At 53.8% G+C, this 19,426-nt stretch overlaps 1 protein-coding gene across 38 annotated transcripts in view; it reads left to right on the top strand.

The window, feature by feature from the left end:
* Positions 1-19,426, top strand: part of LOC310888599 (transcription factor 4) — a 211,545-nt gene that overhangs the window by 134,483 nt on the left and 57,636 nt on the right. Inside the window, exon 1 of one of the 38 annotated variants that reach the window (XM_083815471.1) lies at positions 10,153-10,678. The exons of 34 other annotated variants lie outside the window; for them this stretch is intronic. In XM_083815471.1, coding sequence (XP_083671597.1) covers positions 10,643-10,678 — 36 coding nt within the window. In that variant the 5' untranslated portion in view covers positions 10,153-10,642. Of the gene's footprint in view, positions 1-10,152; positions 10,679-11,442; positions 11,705-19,426 lie in introns of those variants that run through there. 3 more of the 38 variants (XM_083815468.1, XM_083815469.1, XM_083815470.1) reach the window with 3 other exon arrangements.

The raw sequence follows: 19,426 nt of genomic DNA, 5'->3' as shown, positions 1-19,426 counted from the left end.
AAACAGATTGCTTTAAACATGTGCTTCCTGTGACAGTAAAAAGAACAAATTAGATTTAACACTGTGTAATGAATGCATAAATGTGTACGTTTAAGCTTTTAAAAGCCTTACATTCAGTTCTGGCCTAAACAAAAATCAAGAGGCACCTATCAAGGAGCGACGAAGTCGATTTAAACACGTGCAGCCGAGTCTGGTTGTATTTTCCGAGCGTTTTTGCTGCAGTTTCCCACTCCAGCCTCGTGGTTTTCCCCCTTCTTTCGGGAAGGGGTGGCCTCTGGCAGCTCTGGAGCCTGCCAGCAGGGAGAGCTCGCGGGGCCGGGGCAGGCGGCCGACCTCTGGCTTTTGAGCAGGGCTAACAGAGGCCACAGGGCGAGTTCAGTGGCCCGGGAGGGCACCTGGAAGCACTTAGGGGCCAGCCTGTGTGCGCGACCTGCGCCTCTGGTGTGCAGGTTTCTGCCCCGGCTTCGTCTCGGAGCCGTGCCCAAAGCACCGGGCTCTCCCTGGGAACGCGAGTGAAAGGAAATTCTGGCACGTTAAACGTGTGCCTCTACATCCAGCTTAAAAACGCAGAGCGTGTTCGAATAACGCACCTAGTTGTTGTTCTTCGCTTACCTACTGGGGGTAGAAGCTTTCCCAAATCATAGCTGCAGCAGTGCTCTAGGAGCTATTTGAAATGCCTGCATCTTGTTTGCCTCCTTGTTTTGCTTTGAAGATGCATCTGGAAAAGAATTAAAGGCAGTTTCTGCCCGCCTTCACCCAATTAGTTCCCTCGCACCCTTTATTTGCAATCTTTCCAAGGCATTTCTGAAACAGAAAAGCCTACCCAGGTGAACAAGGAGCGGGGGCTTTTGTGTCGGTGACCGTCGGAAGCACGGGCTGCAGGTGCCGTGCTCCCAGCCCGCGTCCGGGTGGATTTGTGCCCAGCACCCAGCCGTCCACCGACAGAGCAAAACGCCAGGGAGATGACCGGGTTGTGCCGAGCCTGAACTTTTTATTTTATTTTATTTTTTGCAGGCTGTGGGAGTTGGGTCTGGAATACAGTTTGTTTGATAATTAGTGCACATCTCCTCCGACTTGCCGAGATTCCTGCTTAACCTTTGTGCCACCACGTTCGAGCACAAAATTAACACACCTTTTATCTTCCTCCGGTATTTAAGTAAATATTTTTGAACCATCTCGGTGCAACAGGTTTCCAAAGATTTAAAGTATGCCGCAGGTTTCCAAAAAACTTCATTTTTTCTTATATTTTAAATGTTCTGTTTGTGCAAAATTTTGAGAATCACCATAAGGGCTTCTTTGCATTTTTAATTTAGTAACTAACATATGAATAAATTTGCATATTAATTAGTTGCAGATTAAATCATGCATACATAATTGCCTCCTTACTGTGTTTAATGTTTGTCAAAATCTCCAGCCTGGTTTGATGGATGTCGTATGAAAGATTACAATTTGATGTACCCTTGGAAGTATTTACACCAATAATGCAGGATTCTTAATAGCAGAATTCTCTAGTTATATACAGTTTCTAATAAACATGTAAGATAGGTGCATGTCCCTTTTGACTAGATTTTTTCCTTGCACCAAGTCATTTACTATTCATAATCATTAATGCATCTCCTAATTATACAGCATATGTCTGTTAACCACTTCGTTGCCAATCTCTGGGCTGCAGCGCCTGGATTTCTAGTACAACTTGTGTTACTGGAGAGACTGTTCCCGAATTGTTTTGCCCCCAACGTTAGGCAGCACCTCGGGTTTTCCTAGCGGGTGATATCTGGAGGAAGAGTTTCAAACGCGAGGTGCATTTTGCGGTTTATTCTTCGGGCTGAAGAAACGAGCTGCGCTTAATTCATGGCTGAAGGCTCCTCTGCTGGGGCTACTGCAGTAAATAATCAAGGGCGTTCCAAGAGCAAAAATAATGCCTACCGCAGCGGTCCCTAAAGCACTGCTGAGCCCTGCCCAAAATCCCGGAGCGGGTGGGCAGGGAAGAGCCCTGCTGGTGGCTGCCACCCCTCCTGCTCCAGCGGCCGGGGGCTGCTCGGGGACGGCTTCGCCCCCGCCAGGTCTGTGCCACCGAGCCGGGGCTCTGGGGCGCAGAGGGCTTGTGCGGGGGGGTTTCGGTTCCGCCAGGCTTGGAAAGGACCAGGGCATGGTTGCCGACCTCCAAATGCGTGTCAAAAATCCTGACCTGGCTCCCTGGCACGCCGAATTTGGCAGACATTTGTAAACGTAATGGGTTTGTGTTTGCTTCTCTTTTTTTTCCTCCTGAACTTGTAGCTCTGCTCAGATCACACCTTCAGGTTTTGCCCACAGCTACAAGGGCCTGAAACGAAAATTTTTAATGAAGTCCAATTTTTTATCTAATTACAGAATTTTTGGAATGAGGCTTTCGGGGAAAAACAAAAAAGGAAGCAACCAAAACCCAGGAAATAGTGCAGGGCTCCTGCTAAAATCCCAAGAGTTGGCTACACAGTATTTATCAGCAAGCAATTGATTTTCTTCTTCGTTTGGCTACGCGTTACCCACTTCTCAAGCAGCAGCAGTTTTATAGGCCCTCCAAATAACCATATTTTGTTATAGAAGTTGGCACTAGCATGTGTTAGGCATTTAAGTGTGAATTTGAGCAGTCGATGGGAATATGGCACAGTGTTAGGAAACAGAACCGGGAAAGTTGGATCTTGCTCCTCAGGCTCCTTGATGCAGGGTTTGCTGGCGATCCCCTTCACCTCTCCGTGCCTCAGCTCCCTTCTTCTTTTTGGCTGTCTTTGTTTGCCCAGGCTGTAACCCCTTCGGGCCAGGCTCTGGCTCTGGCTCTGCACCGTGCTGGCGCAGCGCAGGATGGCAGAGGCTCCTCGGAAGGGCTGTGGGGTGAGGATACATCTTTTAGTACGGCATCTGGATCCTCACCGCTGAGAACGCGCTTTTGAGTATTAATTAGGATTGCTGAAAAGAAAAGTTCGCGGGGAAAGTGCGCGTGTCATTGCAGCGAGAGATTCGCTCTGTAATACGTGTGTGTCTGCAGTTGGCTTGCTGCGTGTTTTAAGTGCGTGCATTTTAGGTATAAATAAACAACCTGCACATTTGATGTAAAATACCCAGCAGAACCTCTGCACGACCCCGCGTGCTCACAAAATCCCGTACTTTGTTTCACAAGACCCAGCATCCTGGCATCTCTAGTCCAACTAGCCAGTTTGCGAGATAGATTTTAGCATGATATTCGCTGTGAAAAGCCCAGTGAAACCAAAGGTACAAACACCCAAAGGATCTCGAAGGATTTTACATGGTAAAAATAAAACACAGAGTGCCCAAAGACCTCGCAGACTTCTCCTCTAATCACAGAAGAACACAGACTGCTTAAGACTTACCCCTAATTATTCTCCCGCACCGTGTGATTCGGTATGAAACCACAAAAGCATGTTCAAAAACCATTAGGGGACAAATCTACAAAAAGAAATATCGTAAGGCCGGGCCAAGCTCGGCAAACTCAGCCCGGCGCTGGGCGGGTGCGGCGTGCGCTGCCATCTCAGGCCCTGCCCCGCGCGCACCTTACACCAACCCCCCCGTGCCATTTTAGGAGCTGCTTCGTTAGCGTGCCCTCATTTAGCGAGCCGCCCAAACCTTCACTGCCGAGCCCCATCACGGCCGTTGGGTCGTGGAACAGCCACGCTCAGCGCCCGAGGTCCAGGAGCGCGGCCCTTGCACCTGCTGCCTGTGCGCCTCAGCCCGCTGCCTTTAACGCCACTGTCACATCTAATCCAGCTGTGCTATCCGAAGGGTTAACATCCAGTCGGAAAGCTGAATTCTTCATGTTTAATGGGAAAATTGACGCTAAATGTTGCACAGAACATCTTTTGTTTGAAGATCTCCAAGAAAAGATGGATACCCGGCAGTTTCCCTCCTCCGGGCTATGTTCCTGGGAAAAAAAAAAAAAAAGAGACACAAAACGATTTTATGCAAAGGGAGAACAAAAAAGACCGTGAGAACCAAAAATGCTAGCGATGGTTACAGCCCGGTCTGGCGCGGCCGGCTGGTGCTGAGACTGAGGGCGGGTTCGGTGCCGGTGCTCGGATTCTGTACTGCTCGGGTCGTGGGAGCACCGGCACAGCAGAAAGCCAGCCGCAGCAGTCCGGGAGGCAGAGGGAACCGTGCTTGGTGTGTGCCTTTGGGAATCCCGAGCCCTGGTCCTCCCGGTGGCACCAGGAAACTCTCTGGCTGGTGGGTGGAATCACCATGTAACACTTCGGGGTCCTGAAATACCCATTATTCAGGATCCTTTCCTTAAATATCCATTATTCTGGATCCTTTCCTTAAATATCCATTATTCTGGATACTTTCTTTCTTTCTTCGAGCAGTAGCCTTAAAGAAAGCCTTGCACTTGGCCCTCCTTGCTTTCTTCTGAGCAGCCTCGCAGTGTCATGAGCTCCACCTCTGGCCAGATCCAGACCTGAAGCCGGAGCACTCACCATGCCCTTTCCACCTCGCTGGGTCTTTTCCCAGAAGAGGGTTCAAATCTGCCTGCATCCTGTTTCTTTGAGGTCTTCAGGACCAACCATTTTACCTCTGCTTGCCGTGCCCCTCCTGGCAGCCAGCAGCAAAACCAAACCGGATTGCTCAGCAGTGAGGGTGATGGGCACGGGTGGGCAAACTGAGAGTTACCCTTTTTTTTCCAAAAAATGTACAGGCACAAATTCACCCCAAATGCCTCGTACGGGCTCCTCACCCTCGGCGCTGGGTTCCGTGGGGATGACAGCAGGGGCTTGGCGACGAGGTGCCACCATGCAAGCGCTCGTCCTCCTCCGAGGTGACAAGTGCCTAGGACCGGCGCGGCCCCACGCGCCGCTGACCTGCTGGGATTGCAACCCCTGGCCCCTCCGAGCTTCCCTTCTCCGTCTGTACAAAGGGAAATAGTGACAGAATAATATTTAACTGCTAGATGGAGGGGCTGCGAGGCCTAACTATGTAACAGCTGAAAAGCCTTCCATATGGCAATGTGCAATAAATGAGAAGCAGCGCTTCTCTCCCTCCGCAGATTCTTGTGGCAGAGTGGGAAAGAATACGAGTTTGCAGGATCCCACATCTATGTTCAGTCCTGCAGATCATTTAGCAGAGAGCAGGCTAGTGAGAAACGCTTTTGAACGCTTTGATCAGCTCTGTTAGCGTTTTACTATGTAGACAAACTGCTGCATGTGACTCTTTAAAAAAAGACCAAGTTTGGGTCCATAAAAATTAGCCATGTGGCCATTTGCATGGTGCCCACAAGTTTGGTTTTTTTTTCTTTCCACTTTTTTTTTTTTTCCTTACTGGCCTACGCTGCAGCTTTTACTAGAGAGTTGCCATCCCATTTCCATCAGCACCATGGGGCCAGCACCAGGCACAGAGCCCCGGTGCCCATCCCATGGGAGGGGGATTTGGGGAAGGGACTTTGGCATCTCCAGCCCTAGGCACGGCCCTGCCTGCCCCGCGGCGCTTTGTAGCCAGGGAACTTTCTGGAAATGCTCTCGGTTGTATTTAGTACTAATAGCTCCGAGTATACGAGCCCTGAACTCTTGTATTGTTTTAAAAAAGAGTTGTGCAAGAGCATAACGTATATAAATTCCCTCTCCAAGTCCCGGTTCAAGTAGGTCTTTTATCGTTTATAAAACACTGAACCCATGTGGGGGAATATATATTGTTCCTAATGAAAATCGTTATGTTATAGCATGCTTTATTTTCCTAAAGACCAAATATAAGACCAGGGCCTTGATTGCCTTGTGCTTAAAACACGTATTTAGTTTGTACTGGCAGCTCCTGCTGATGGTGAGCAGTTGACCGAGAACTTAGGGAAACCTGTCGGTGAGGGAATAGCAACAGTAGCTACAACACCGATGGCTACAGGTTGTGTTTTACTCCACCAGCAAAGACTTCCCTCACAATCCAAACAGATTTGTTGTCAGTGAACTGCTCAGCACCCTTTGAAATGTAAAAAACCATCACTGCTGATTTATTTTGCCAAATACCTCCACAGGGGCTTCCAGACTGTAGGGTAGATACTGGGCATCTTGGATCTCGTATTGGGACAAATGACACCAAACTTCCCAAATATCCAAACCTCCCACCTCTTCACCCCCGGTGCCTTAGGGACACATAGAAAAGGTCGGAAATGATCCTTAAAACAATTTTCCTGTTAATTTCTGTGGTGAATCCTGAATCGAGGCCAGTGGGAGGCTCCGGCCTGCAGCCCGTGCCGGCACTATTTCTGACTGGGCCTTGAAGCCCCGCTGCCACCGTACAATCATTTGCAGGCCTCTTTACGTTGCCAGAGGGCTGTGGAGAAGCCATCGCAGCGTTGCTAACCTCAAAGGTTCAAATATCCCGAGTCAGCCGCCCTGCCACCCGCAAAAAGACAAAATCATGAGATTTTAAAGCCTGGGTTTGATGCCTCAGAGCCCCCATTTCCCAGCTCTCCTCCTCGGCTATCAGAGTCTTCAAAACGTGCCGTCTGAGATCACCCTGCAGTCGGTGACTGGAGAAGCTCTGGCTTTCCAGAAGAGCTCACCAAACGCTCCGACGCTCGAGATAAAATGGTAAAAATTGACATAGGTGCCTCTGCGCGACGAGAAATCCTGGCCCATGTGTTTTAAGTGTCTCTCTTGGCTTTTCGCAAGCAGCGTAGCCAAAAATAGACCGAGTGGCAACCGGGTATTTTAGATAGACAGTTTTGTTCAAAATAGAGTAGCTGTAAAGTAGGCTTCGATGCCGGAGGTTTCTTTCATGAGGTGCACTTTAGGGAAAGTGGCAGAATAACCAGGTGGCCTCGCGCGGCGCGGAGCAGGCCCACGCGCAGGCGGTTGGCCTGGGCTTTTGTGGTGTTATTAGCTTCATGTGCTATCTGGTCGGTACCGTCCGTGGAGCATTTGAGCTAAAAGGAAGAAAAGTTTGACGCTGGGCCGATTAAACGTGGCTTAGCGAGACGTCCCCTGGCTCGTTGTGGCAGCCTCAGCTTGCGGTGGGGCTGCAGGCCTCCGCCACAGCACCCAGCCCAGCCCTGCACCTCGCGTTTGGGTGCGTGCGATTGTGCCGCCGAAAGCGCAACTTGTGTAAGAACTCCTGTGGATCTGGCAGATGTGCCCGGCTGACATTTGAAGTACATAAAAACGTACGGAGCAAGAGTTTGGTAGTAGCAGCACCCACAGCGATACCTACAAGTTGTAGCTGGCCACTGCTGCCTGGAAATCGGGTTGCAAATGCGGTCTCACTGAAACGACTGCGACCACAAGTCCCATGCAGTGTGCCCAGGTGCTTCCCGGCTCAGTCCCAAGCCCTCTGTCCCCTCGGTGGGTCGGAGCAGCTCGGTTCGGTGCTGGGACCACGCGTCCCCCCGACCTCCAGGCCTGGAAACAAGGCGTAGCGTTGTGGGGTCGACTAGGGGTGTCATCGGTAGGCAGCCCTATTAAAGCAGACGCATCCACATTTGGCTGTTTTAAAGTAGCTTCTCAGAGCCGGCGGCTTTTAGGATCTGATTTATTCATACAGCATCTGTACAATCAGGCAGTTCTGCTGCTTTCTGTCTGCGGCAAACGAGGATCTGAACACGAACCTCCTCCCAGGGAGAGAGGGGGAATGTCAATGCCCAGAGCGAGCTGCGGTAGCTGCAAAAGAGACACCAAGAAATTACTTCTCTGGGTGCTGAGCAGGTTAATCTCCGGTGGATTTGGGATCCCCCAAAACCAAGGCCAGACAACACCCCTAGCACACGCAGCTTGTGGTTTATTCAGCATCCCGAGGAGCTCGCTGGGTTTTTGGTTATGTACCTGCCGGTCAGCTCCGTGCACATCCCTCACCGAGCTCTGCCGGTGATTTTAAGAAACCTTTAGCTCCGAGCTGGCATCCTATAAAACAGACCTGGCTTTGGGGAGAAGAGCTGCAGTCGGCTTTTCTTTGTTTTGTTTTCCTTAACCAGGGGAGAAGCTGGTTGGGAAAGGCTGGTGGGGCAGCAGCTGGGGCGCCTTCGTGGGAGCTCTTCGCTGAGATCCTGGTCACTGATCTGGGGCAAAAAAGGCCCAGCTTGGCAAAACTCCCTTCCCCTTCAGCCATCGCATCTGGGGATGCAGAGCCAACTCTCCCACGCGCATAGGGTCCATTTTAATAACGACACTCAAGGATTTGTGTAAGAAGGATGAGATTATCCAAGTGACCCAGACGGAGAGGAATACTGGTTATTTTCGTCGTCTTACTTGAGATTTCACCATTATCCCTCGGAATTTGTGGCCAAGCTCATCATCTAGCAGACCGCTTCCCTTGCTTTGCTGCCGTCGTAGGGCCTCGGTCGCAGCAGTGGCGCTGTCCCCACAGGCCCATGACTCTTCCCCTCCTTCCAGTATCCTTTGCTTTGGTGTTTTGTGCAGACCCGAGGTGTGCCCGGGGCCAACAGGGTGCCCTCCATTGCGGTATCCCTGCTGGGAAAGGACGGCTTCCTGCCCTGCCTCCTCCTCCCGCGGGAGCTCAGGCACTTGGGGCTCTTTTTTCTCCTCCTTGGGCGTCTCCAAGGTTTCCTCACCCTCTTCTGGAATTTGCTGCTGGGCTCTGGCAAAAGAGAAGTGAGGAAAGAATATACCAGCGCACTGAAGTGATACCACGGGAGCTAGGAAACTCTGAGCATTTCTAGGCAGCTCCCCCTCTTTTCTCCCGCCGCTCATGGATTTGGGGCAGCCTGCCTGGGTGGGGTGTCCTGCGGTGTCAGCTGGTCCCGTCCTGAGTTGGTCCCCACTTTGCTGGCTACGGGGAGGATGCTTAGGCCAGGAGCAGCATGTGGATGGTTTTGCTCTTGGTGACCTCGAGGCCACTGGAAGAACGTCACCTGATGTAGAAAATCAGGAAATAACGCATCACGGGAGTTTGTAGGCATTTTCTCGTTTTATGCATTATTATGTCCCCTGCCCTGTGGTGGCATTCCCTCCGGGTACAGTACTTTCCCTGAAAGAAAAGCGTAAATGCTGAGCCGTGACCCTTCGCTTCGAGGTGCGTGCCTGCGTGCAACGCGCCAACCGCCTGGCAGCGGTGCGGGGCAGTGCGAGGACCCCAGAAGTGGGTACGCTGCCTCCAGATGCATTGGGAGGTGAAAACACCAACAAAAAAGATGTAATTTTTTAAAAAGGCTGCTTCTCCTCAGATAAGTCCGCTTGTGTTTTCAGCAGTTGGCTCGCTCGGCCAACAGGCTACACCAGTAGGGGCGGTGGGGCCATCTCCCAGCACGTGCCCGCGACCCCAAAGCCGGAGGGCAAGGGCATGGGGTAGGTGGGTGGCAGGGACCCCAACAGCACCCAGGGCCGCGGTGTTGGGGTCCCAGAGGCGGTGGGTGCACCTCCGCTAGTGCTCTGGCTGCTACCAGCAGTAGGAATTTGATGTCCGATATTCGTTCCCGTTTCTGAAAAAGGGACAAAAAATACATATCCGGGACAATCACAGGTTCCCGAGCAAGGCAGGAAAATGCATTACAGTTATCGCAGTGGATGTGTCGAATGCAAATAGGATATGGTAAAGTAATTAATTTTTATTGTCATGTGTTGAGAATTCCGTTACAGTTAGGGGCTTACTTCCCTGCAAACCGCATTAACTTCTTATCACGCCGTGTACAATACATTTGTACCGAAATTCTCCCGTTCAGAAGAACGAGAGCACTAATGTGACAGGATCCAAATGAAGCCGGACCGTTCCCCACGCCGAGGCTGCAGAAAACAAACCGAAATCGTCTGCAGCCATTTCCGTGACACATCGGGCACCATTCAGGGGTTGCTTTTCCGAGCCCTGGTCTCTCTCCGTGTGCATGGTCTGCAGGCATCAGCAGGAGAAATGTGGAGGATTCCCTCGTGCCGGTCAGAACAGGCGTCTTCGGCTGGAGTTCAAGGATTGCTCAGTGGCAGAAAAGTGATTAAGTTGTATGATTTAAAGGTCCACCCGATCCGATCTGGTGCTAAAATCCGCGCTAAAATGTAATGCCCGTTGTATAACTTTGTGTGGAGCTGTGAAACCGCAGCTTTTAGTGGGAGAGCGAACGCCGCGGTTTGCAGTTTGCAAACACGGGAGGGAAGAACTCCCTTCATTTCTAGGCGGGCCGTTGGGTTTTTTTAGGGACCGATCAAAGCGCTCGGTTATTTTTCACCTCCGGAGCATCACCATCTACGTTTGTAGGAAAGCGGTGCCGTTAAGCAGAGATCTTGGGCTGGTGAATCATCTGCTCCCAAGAGAGGAGCCCTGGGGTTTGAGGCGCGTTTCCTCTCCCCTCTGGGTGCAGCTCTTCGCCGCACGGTGACCTGCGGAGGTTGGGGTTTTTGGCCCGCTGTACCGCACGCCGAGGGTGGCTTAAAGGTTACAAACGCGCTCTTGTCGGATTGACAACGAGCCGTTCTAATGAGGAAGAAATCCTCAAAGCATGAAATGTGAATGAAATGTGTGATTATAATTCAAGGACTGTTTACCCGAACCTCCGGGGAGCTCCCGAATAAATGCCGAACAAGTGAGTTAGCTACAGCTCCGCTCGGTCCTCCCTCCCGACGCGGCCACGCACACGCAACCACAACGCCCGGGGCCGGGCGGAAAGAAGTCGGAGGGAAAACTTTGCCGTCGCCCAAGCCGCCAGCTCGCCGCCGCCGTGCCTTTGTCGGGGATGAATGCTGCGTGCGCTCCGTTCCCGCGGCGCGGGGTAAGGCAAGAGGTGCTCTGAATTATTAAAGTTGAGCCCGGAGAAGCGCCGCACGCTCGGATGGCATTTGCTTCGGCATATGCAAATGATTGAGTTGCATTTGGGATCGAGTCCCAGGGGGGCCCTCCTTTCCCGCGACGCTCACGATTTGGCAGGCTCGAGTGAGCCTCCGACCCCCCCTGACCCCCCCCGGGCCCCCTCGGAGCCCCCTTTTGCCCCCGGGGGGGGTGGGGGGGGTGCAAAGGAAGGGAGAGAGGGGGCTCGGGGCTGCGCGGGGCGGGCGGCGGCAGCTGCGCACAATGCTGGGAGCGCGCCAGCAGCACGGACAGATGGCGGAGTTATTAGATGTGCATCATACGATTCCCTTCCTGCCACTCGCTTTTTAATCAAATTAAACCAAAAAAAAAAAAACGGGAAAAAAAAAAAGGAAAAAAAAAAAGGAAAAAAAAAAAAAAGGAGAGGGAGAGAGAGGGGAAAAGGAGGAGGAGGAGGAGGAGAAGGGGGGGGGGGGGGAAGGCAATTAGGCGCATTTGTATTCCGCTCGCTAATGGGCCCGACTCCGCGGCCCCGCGGGCGGCCGGCTGGGAGCGCGCCGGGGCGGCGCGGGGCGGGCGCGGGGCGGCGCGCGCGGGCGCGGGCGCGCGGCGGGGCCGGGGAGGCGGGAGAGGTTCGGGTGGGGAGGGGGGGGGGGGGGGGTAGGAGGGGATGGGAGGGGGGGGGGGCGCGCAGCCTCCGCCCCCGCGCCGCGAATGGTCTCGCCCTGCTTTGCATATTGAGCGCGCCCGGGCCGGCCATCTGGGAACATGCAAGTGCAGGAATTGTGGTGAAAAAAAAAAAAAAAGAAAAAAAAAAGAAACAAGAGAAAAAAAAAAAAAAAGAAACCAACACACAGGGCGAGCGAGTTTGAAATAAAAGTTGGGAAGAGTGGGAACCGGAGGGGAAAAAGGCTCCGGGACCATGTACTGCGCGTACACGATCCCCGGCATGGGCGGCAACTCCCTGATGTACTACTATAATGGCAAAGCGGTAAGGCGGCGCTGCGCCGGGACCCCCGCCGGGACCCCCCCCGACCCCGGGCACCGGGCACCGGGACCCCCCCCCGGGGCCGGCAGCGGGCGGCACGAAGGGGCCGGGGTGCCCCGAGCCCCCCCCCCCCGTCCCCATCCGCGGAGCTTTTGGGGGGGGGCCGGGGGGCGAGGGAAGGAGAGGCGAGAGCCGCGCGGGGCGTTCCGCGCATAACCCCAGCAGAAGGTTTGGGCTCGCCATCTGGAGGGTTCTTTCCTTTTTTCTTTTTTTTTTTTTTGTCTTTTTCCCTTTCTGCGCTTTTTTTTTTTTTTTTTCTTTTCTGGCTGGGTCTCGGCGAGGAAAAGTATTTTAAAATATCGGAGGCGGAGGGGGGGGGGGGGGGGGAGAGCCGTGGCTGGGAAGAAGAAGAAAATTTGGGGAAAAGCAGGGAAGGGTTGGGGGGGGGGGGGAGCGGTCGGGCGCTCCGAGCTGCCCCGGCTCCGCCAACTCGCTGCCGGCTCCGTGCCGCCCGGGAGGGGGGGGGGGGGGGCTGCCGGTGCCCTGCCCGGGGGGGCCGCAGCACCCCCAGGTCCCCCCCGCTGCCGCGGGGCGAGGCGCCGGGGGCCGCTTTCCGTGCGCGGAGCTCGGCGGAGCCCCGCGGACCTCGCCTTTTGTTCCCGGTGCCGGGGAGGGAACGCGGGGCCGGGGGGGGGGGGGGGTGCTGCAGACCGAGGGGCTTTGCTCGGGAGCAACAGCCGGGATTTAAAAACCGCTTCAACAGTACAAATAAAAGCTGGTGAATTTACCGGGAGGCGCTTTTTTTTTTTTTTTTTTCCTTTCTCCCCCCCCCCGGTTCCTTTTATTTTTTGAATTAGTTGCTCCTAGCGCTCTTAAGGACAAACCTACCCGGCGTTCCCACGCGCGGCGGGGCCGGCCGGCCCCGGTAGCTTTGCGAGAAAAAGTTTGCTAACCGCTGCTAATTCATCCTCAGTAAGTAATAAAATCCCCGAGACAGCGCACTGTAAACAGGAAGCGGCACCGCACGGCGCTCGCCTCGCACCCGGGACCCTCCTCGACATTTTTCACCGCTTTAGCCCAAGTTCCTTCTTGCCCGGGCTTTTCTGGCCGGGGGGCGAGATGGAGAGAGCCCGAGAAGCGAGACGGAGGGCCGTGGGGCCAAGGGGGGGCCTTCGCCGTGCTCCCCACCGCTCCGTCGGGGCGATTGCCCGAGTGTCGGGGCGCTCCCAGCTTGCGGAGCCCGCAGCTGGAGCGAGGCCGTCGTAAAACCGCCGCCCGGGCCATCGCCCCGCCGAGAAACCCCGCTGGGCTGCCAGGCCTTCGGGGGGCTCCCCGCTTCCCCTTTGTGCTCTTCAGGAGGGGGCACGCGGAAAAATCGGGAGAGCGCTCCGGCACGGCTTAAACGTGCTTAGAGGAACCCTTCCGAGGTGCTTGTTAAGAGCAGAGCTGGCCCTCGGCGGCTCCCCGCGCTGCGGGAGCACAAAGGGGCTCCGGGGCACCGAGGCCGGCACGCTCGAGCCACCGGCGGTGGCCGTGCCCTCGCTGCGGCCGCGCAAAAAGCCGCGGCCGCACGGTTGCAGGAGTTCGGCGGCCGAGGCCGGCACCGCAGCGCCGGGGAGAGGGGGAGAAAGTATTCAGCCGTGCACTTGACAAACAGATTTTTGTTTTCTTTTTTTTTTCTTTTTTTTTTTTTTTTATATATGCGGCCGGCATTGTTCTGGCTCGGGTTCCGCATTGTACGGCCCTTGAGCTGGTGCCAGGCATCTCGCCGAGCCCGGGGATGCCACGCACGGAGCCTCCCGAACGCCTCATCGGAAGGACCTCCGCTGGCGGGGGGGCTGCGCATCTCCCTCCCGCTCGCCGGAGCGGAGCAGGGCCGCTGGTTGTTGCACGAGCCCTCGGGTGAGGAAAAGATCCAGTCCTAAATTCCTCCCTTGCTGTTTTTCTTCCCCCCCCCCCCCTTTTTATTTTTTTTTTGTCTTTCCCAGTGACAAGTCAATTACTTGTTTAAATTCGGCTTGAACTCCCTGAACCGAGCGCAGGCAGCGGAAGCAGGTCTTCCCTGGGAATAAACAAAAGCCGAAAAATGCAAAACCCTTCCAAAGCGCTCTGAATCCCGGTTGCTGTTGGGGGGACGAGCACGGTCGGGTACAGGAGTCACAAAAAAAACGACCGAAAAAAAAAAAATAAACTGCCGTCAGCGCGAGGTTTGCAGAAGGCTTTTTCTGCAGCCTGCTTTTTTTTCCCTCGCTCACGGGGCGTTTTAGGAGAGCTGGCTCCGGGGGAGCGCACTTTCTGCCTTTAACTGTTTCCCCGCGTCCGTCGGTAAGGATTGTTTTCCTTCACGTGCCCGCTAGCAGAGGGAATTTCTTTTAGGAAATCTTCACACAATAGCAAAAGTGGAAGCGTCACATAACAAAACGTGAACGCGAGCCAGCGCTCGATGATTTCCTTGGCGATGCGATGCGCGAACGGGGAGCTCTTGGATCAGTTTTTTTCCCCTAAAACATTTTGGAAGGGAAGTTTCAGTGGAGGAGTTTTGTGACCCAGGTTGTACCAGAGGAACGCTTTGATTCCGTCGGAAGCAGGGGAACGAGACACGAGGCGTTTTTTCCAAGCCCGGCTCCCCGTTACCCGAGCTGTGTGCGCGATGTTTTAGGACGTGCACGTTACCTGGGAGGGGACGGCTGCGGGATCGCTTTCCAAACCTGATTTTCCCAATTGCTTATTTTCAATTTCCTCTACCCGGAGGTTTTAATAAAGCATTATTTGGCCCTATACACACAATATGTTTAAACGCGTGGGACTATTAAAGAAGGAATTATTGCAAATGGAAATGAAACACAAAAGTGGCAAAATTTTCTTTTAATGGTATCTTAAGATCGCATCACCAGCTCCCGCCACGCGCATGTGTTAAATCATATAGGGAAACCTATAATTATTGTAATTGCTCTTTTTGCTTTATCCTAACAAGCTTCAACCCATCTCTCCAACTAGTTGTTTTGAAATAGTTATTTGTCAAGTCATCAAATCACAAAAAGTAAATGCTAATGAGTTTCTCCTGTTTACATTCTGTCTGCTATTCTTATTATAAAGCTTTTCAACCCCATAAAGTTCCGAGATGAAGATGAATGCTCCGTGGTATCGTTCCTGCTAATGGGCTAGGCCAAATAGTGTAATAATTCCATGTGCCACGCTTAATAATGACAAGTGCGAACTTGTGAATGGCGTGAGCCTAGTGTCATCCTGGGAGCATTGCAGGAAAAGTTGTCTTTTTGAGCACGAGGAGAAAGAAATCTCTAAATCTAAATTAGAGACCTTTTGTGTTCGCCCCCCCCCGCCCGCCCCTCGCCCCGAATAAAGCCGCGGTAATTCAGCGCGGTGCGATATTTACGAGTCATCTTTGTTTAAAGGGGTGGCAGCGCTTCGGTCGCTGGAAATAACCGGAGCGCCGACACCCGGATCATAAACAACACAAAACAAAACAAAACAAAAAATACAAAATATTTGTCTGCCAAAGTTAGGAGATACTTTCAAGCGGGTTCCTGAGCGCGGGGAGAGCTTTCGCACCGCGGCTCCGGCGGCGACCCAGGTAGCTGGCCGGGGCTTCGGGCTCCGCGGGGCGTGCGTGGAGGCGGCCGCGTGCGCGGAAGGACGGTCGCCGCTGTTCGGGGCCGTGGTTCGAGGCCAAGGCGGCTGGCAGGCTGGCAGGCCCATTGTTTGGGGGGGGGGGGGGGGTTGCGGCGAGGCTGCGCGTTTATCTCGTAAATCAAGAGATTCTCGGAAGCTCCCTCCCGAGAATGAGGGGAGAGAAAAATCGTGCGAGTTGCGAACCCGGAGGGTTTGACCGGAGCGGCGTTTGCGCGCTTTACGTCCAGGAGGAAGGGCAGGGGGACGCAACGAGTTCGTTCTGACCCTGCGAGCCTGCAGAACCAAAGCCGGTTCCAAAGCACCGATTCAGGGCTCAGCGAACCTCACCGGGCAGCGCAGCCCGGCTCTGACAGAGCCCGGCGCTTTCTTCCCGTTGTACACGCCAGAAATTGAAGCGGCCTCACGGCGGCAAAGCTGGCTTTTTCGAAAATATTTCGAGAATTTCTGACGCTTAATGCCCTTGCAGGATGTCGGGCTGAGCCCCGGATTTAAATATGCTTTGCATGCGCCGGTCAGAAATGAACTGCGCGTCCTCAGCTGTGCCGGTTTGGAAATGACTGTGGTCGGGGGTTTTTTTTAATTAATTTATTTATTTTCTTAAAAAAGCGATTATAAATAGAATCTTATTCGGTTATTGATTGATGGGAGACACGGCGAGTTAGGGCCTGGTGCTGACATCCTCTGACAGTGTGTGTTCCGAGCTGCTTTTTTGTGGGCAGGGCCGGGGGGGGGTTAACAAAAGATCTAATAGCTGGTGCAGTCTTTAAATACCTTTCCAATTGATCTACAGGAAATTGTGCAGAAGAATTGTTTGTTTCCTGTTTCAGCATAAATCTGGTTTGCATTAAACTTGGTTTACTGTAAAATTGCCGTGGCACTTTAGAGACGTGGGATTTGCTTAGTTCATCCAGGGAATTTCTTTTCAAAAGGGAAGGTTTCAGCCACTTTCTTTCTCGTTTTATGACGGTGCATTGCCAGTGGAACTTGTTGTTGGTGGTTTTTTTTTTTAACCAGCCCCTGAAGTTTTGCAGCCGACGTGGTGGCAGGAGAGGGGCACACGAGCTGCCTGCTCCGGGCTGGCCTGCCTTCCTGCTGCTTTTTTTATTATTTTATAATTAAAAAAAAAAAAAAAAAGGCAGGGGGTAAGGTTTGCGTAAAGCCGATCGGGTGAGAAGTTCTATGCTCGTTTTTCGGGTCGCCGTCCGTGACGCGCAGCCTCCGGCTCCCTTCCCTGCTGCACTGCCCGGGCTCGGGGAAGCTGGTTTTTTAACCATTTAGCTATTTTTTCCAGTCGGGCTTCTGCGAAACTGCTAAAAGCGAGTTTAAAGTGAGCCTTTCACGAATCCAGCAGTACGGGTGTGTAGTTCGGTGTGCCACTGCCAGCACCACTAACCAAACCGTGCTGCATTTGTGCCGGCAGTCACCTGGCGGGCAGTCGGGCGCTGCGTGGCACTGCCGGTGGCCACCCCGGCCCCGACGTTTTTATCTCGGCGGCTTGTTGCAGCCGGGCCAGTCGGAAGGCAGGCCGTCACCAAGAGCTGAGGTCACACCGACAGAAACGACCTCCCCGTTCCCTTGTGTGCTCCTTTCACGGTGCAAAAAGCTCGGGCTTATTAAGAAGTTTTATTTAAATCCCTTGGGGTTTAACGGGGGGGGTGGGGGGGAACGCGTCCCCTCACCTGAGCGGGTATTCGGCAATACTGAGCGTACGGCTTCCTTCCCGGCATTCAAAAACCCCACAGCACGGGTTTCACTGGGAAATATTTCTGCCCCCAGCCTTAGGATAGGCCTCGTTTTGGGAAACTTCCCAAATTCGTGCCTCTTCATTTGTGAGTTCTGTGCGCGTTACTTGGTTTTGGTTTTGGTTTCTGAGGACGTATTGTCACGGCGTTACCTCCTGGAAGCCAAAGGGAGGTTTCAGGTCGGCTGCAGGAGGAGCAGAATCAGCCCTCGAGCCTTCGGGGATTTGTCCTCCCGTGCTGCTGGGTGTCCGCTCCTCTCGGGCAGAGCTCCACCAGCGACATCCCCTCAGCTTTTCCCAAAGCAGCCCGTGAAATCCAGCGTGCAGCATCTCAGCCTGAAACCTGCCTGCCACAGACACCCTCCGGCTGCAATTTGCAGCGTGCAGTTTGGTACCCAACTTTCCAGTTCCTTCCCCTGCAAGGACCCGAGCTTTGCCTATAAAATTAATAACGTTAAAAAAAAAAAAGGAAGAAAAAAAAAAAGTTGCGGCGGAGGCAATTTCGTGCACCTGCAGGGCTTTATTAGGTGTCTGAACAGGAGTGGGGCTGGTGTGAGAACCCATGTGTGCGCGGGATCGAATTGTTCCTTAAGACGCCTGCAAAGCCTGTAATGAGAAGCACATGAGCTGCAGCACCGCGGCACCGGGGAGCCCGGCTCGGCTGCAGGCAGGGCACCGCTGCTGCTGCTGCTGCTGCCACTGCCGCTGCTGCTGCGGCCGCGGGCGCAGAGGGGTCCCGGCAGCGCCGGCTCCGTCCCCCCGCGGGCAGCAGCGGGGACCCTGCGGCGGTCGGTGGCCACGATGCAAGCAAGCCTCGGGGCTGTGCCAGCAGCTCCCCGCTCGCCCAGCGGCCCTCTCATTGCAGCCGGAGGAGTTTGTCGTGCAGCGTCTGGCCGATTCCTGCTCCGAGCCCTGCTGGGTTGCTTTTTGCCCTGGAAATCCGTGCCCGGTGCGGTCCCTCCTCCCGGAAGACGCAGCCCACAGCCTCGCGGAAAGGGCCTCGTGCGTCGTATGCAGCCAGCTGAAAGGGAAAAAGGAAAAAAAAAAAAAAAAAAAAAGAATAATGCCGAATTGCTCAATGGCTTTCTGATGAATAAAACAAACCCAATCGATGTAACGTGCATATTTAAACCCATTCAGCTAAGTGCTGACGTGATTAAAATAATCAGATGTATTACTTAAAAAATTAAAAAGGATAAGTTCTGCACCCCATTATTTTATTGACTTTTAAATAGAAATTGCCGAAATGTTTACGTTCCTAATGGCATTATTAAGCTAAACTGACAAATCAGAGGGGGAAAAGTTGATTGCCCAGCATATTATTATTACTGCACCTGTTATTACAGTGCAGCTCGCGGAGGAGCAGCTCGGGCTGGGGGCTGCTTCCTTGGGCTCTCGTTGTGAGCGGTGGAAGGGGCACGCCGACGTGTTTGCGGCGTAGTTTTTGCTTTGCAGAAGCTCCTTCTCGCAGAAAAGGCTTTCGGAAACCTTAGGCCGTCGGAGAAGCGATGCAAACGCAGGGAGGAGTCGTGCGTTTGGATACCTGCTGCCTGAGGTCCCCGGCAGCAGATGCAGTGGCAGGTAGACGTGGGGACGGACGCCCCTGTCCCACGATGAGGGCCGAGGGCCTCTGTTCCCAAGGGTTACGAGCAGCAGGGAACGTCACCGTGGGCACGAGTCCCGGCTAGGGAACGCTGAAGCCCCTTTAATGCAGTTTTGTTGAGTGCCGCTCCTCGTGTGCCCGCTGCCATCGGCACCTCCCCGCCTCGTGGTTGCCCGTCCTCTGCCTCGGCTCCGTGCTCGCCGTCGTGGTGCTCCCGGCTTCTCCCAGTCTTTAATTGTCAGAAACGGGGAGAAGGAAATCTCGCGGCTCGGCTGCTCCGTTCCCGTGCAGGGTAGGTAGGGTTTAAGAGCCGAAGAAGGAGCGGTGAAGCTCGAGATGTCTTTCTAGTGGTGGTGGTTTGAGGTGCGGAGACGACTGCAGATTCGGAGTCGCAGAACGACTTGAATCCCCGTGCTTTCTGAACACCTGATACAGCCCGCATCTCTCTTACAGCCCCTCCAGCTTCACAGCGAAACGTTTGCATAAATACGTCCGCAGTTTCGCAGTGGCTGTCTTGACTCGAGATTTTTCCGAATTAGCGCTATTCCCAGAATTTTAAAAAAAAACCCTCCAGCTACGGCAGAGGGGGAGCACAAGCAGCAAACCGAACGTATTTCCTGCCGTTCACAACCTCGCTGCCGCGGCGGTGCCGGGGCCGCGCGTGGGGCCGGTGCCAGCCGTGCCAGGAGCGGAGCTGGCACGGGCAGCAGCGGGGACAGATCAGCCATCT

The sequence above is a fragment of the Anser anser genome (genome assembly GCF_964211835.1).
Source record: "Anser anser genome assembly, chromosome: W".
In the NCBI taxonomy this organism is placed as follows: domain Eukaryota; kingdom Metazoa; phylum Chordata; class Aves; order Anseriformes; family Anatidae; genus Anser; species Anser anser.
This window is presented reverse-complemented; position numbering and strand designations above follow the sequence as displayed.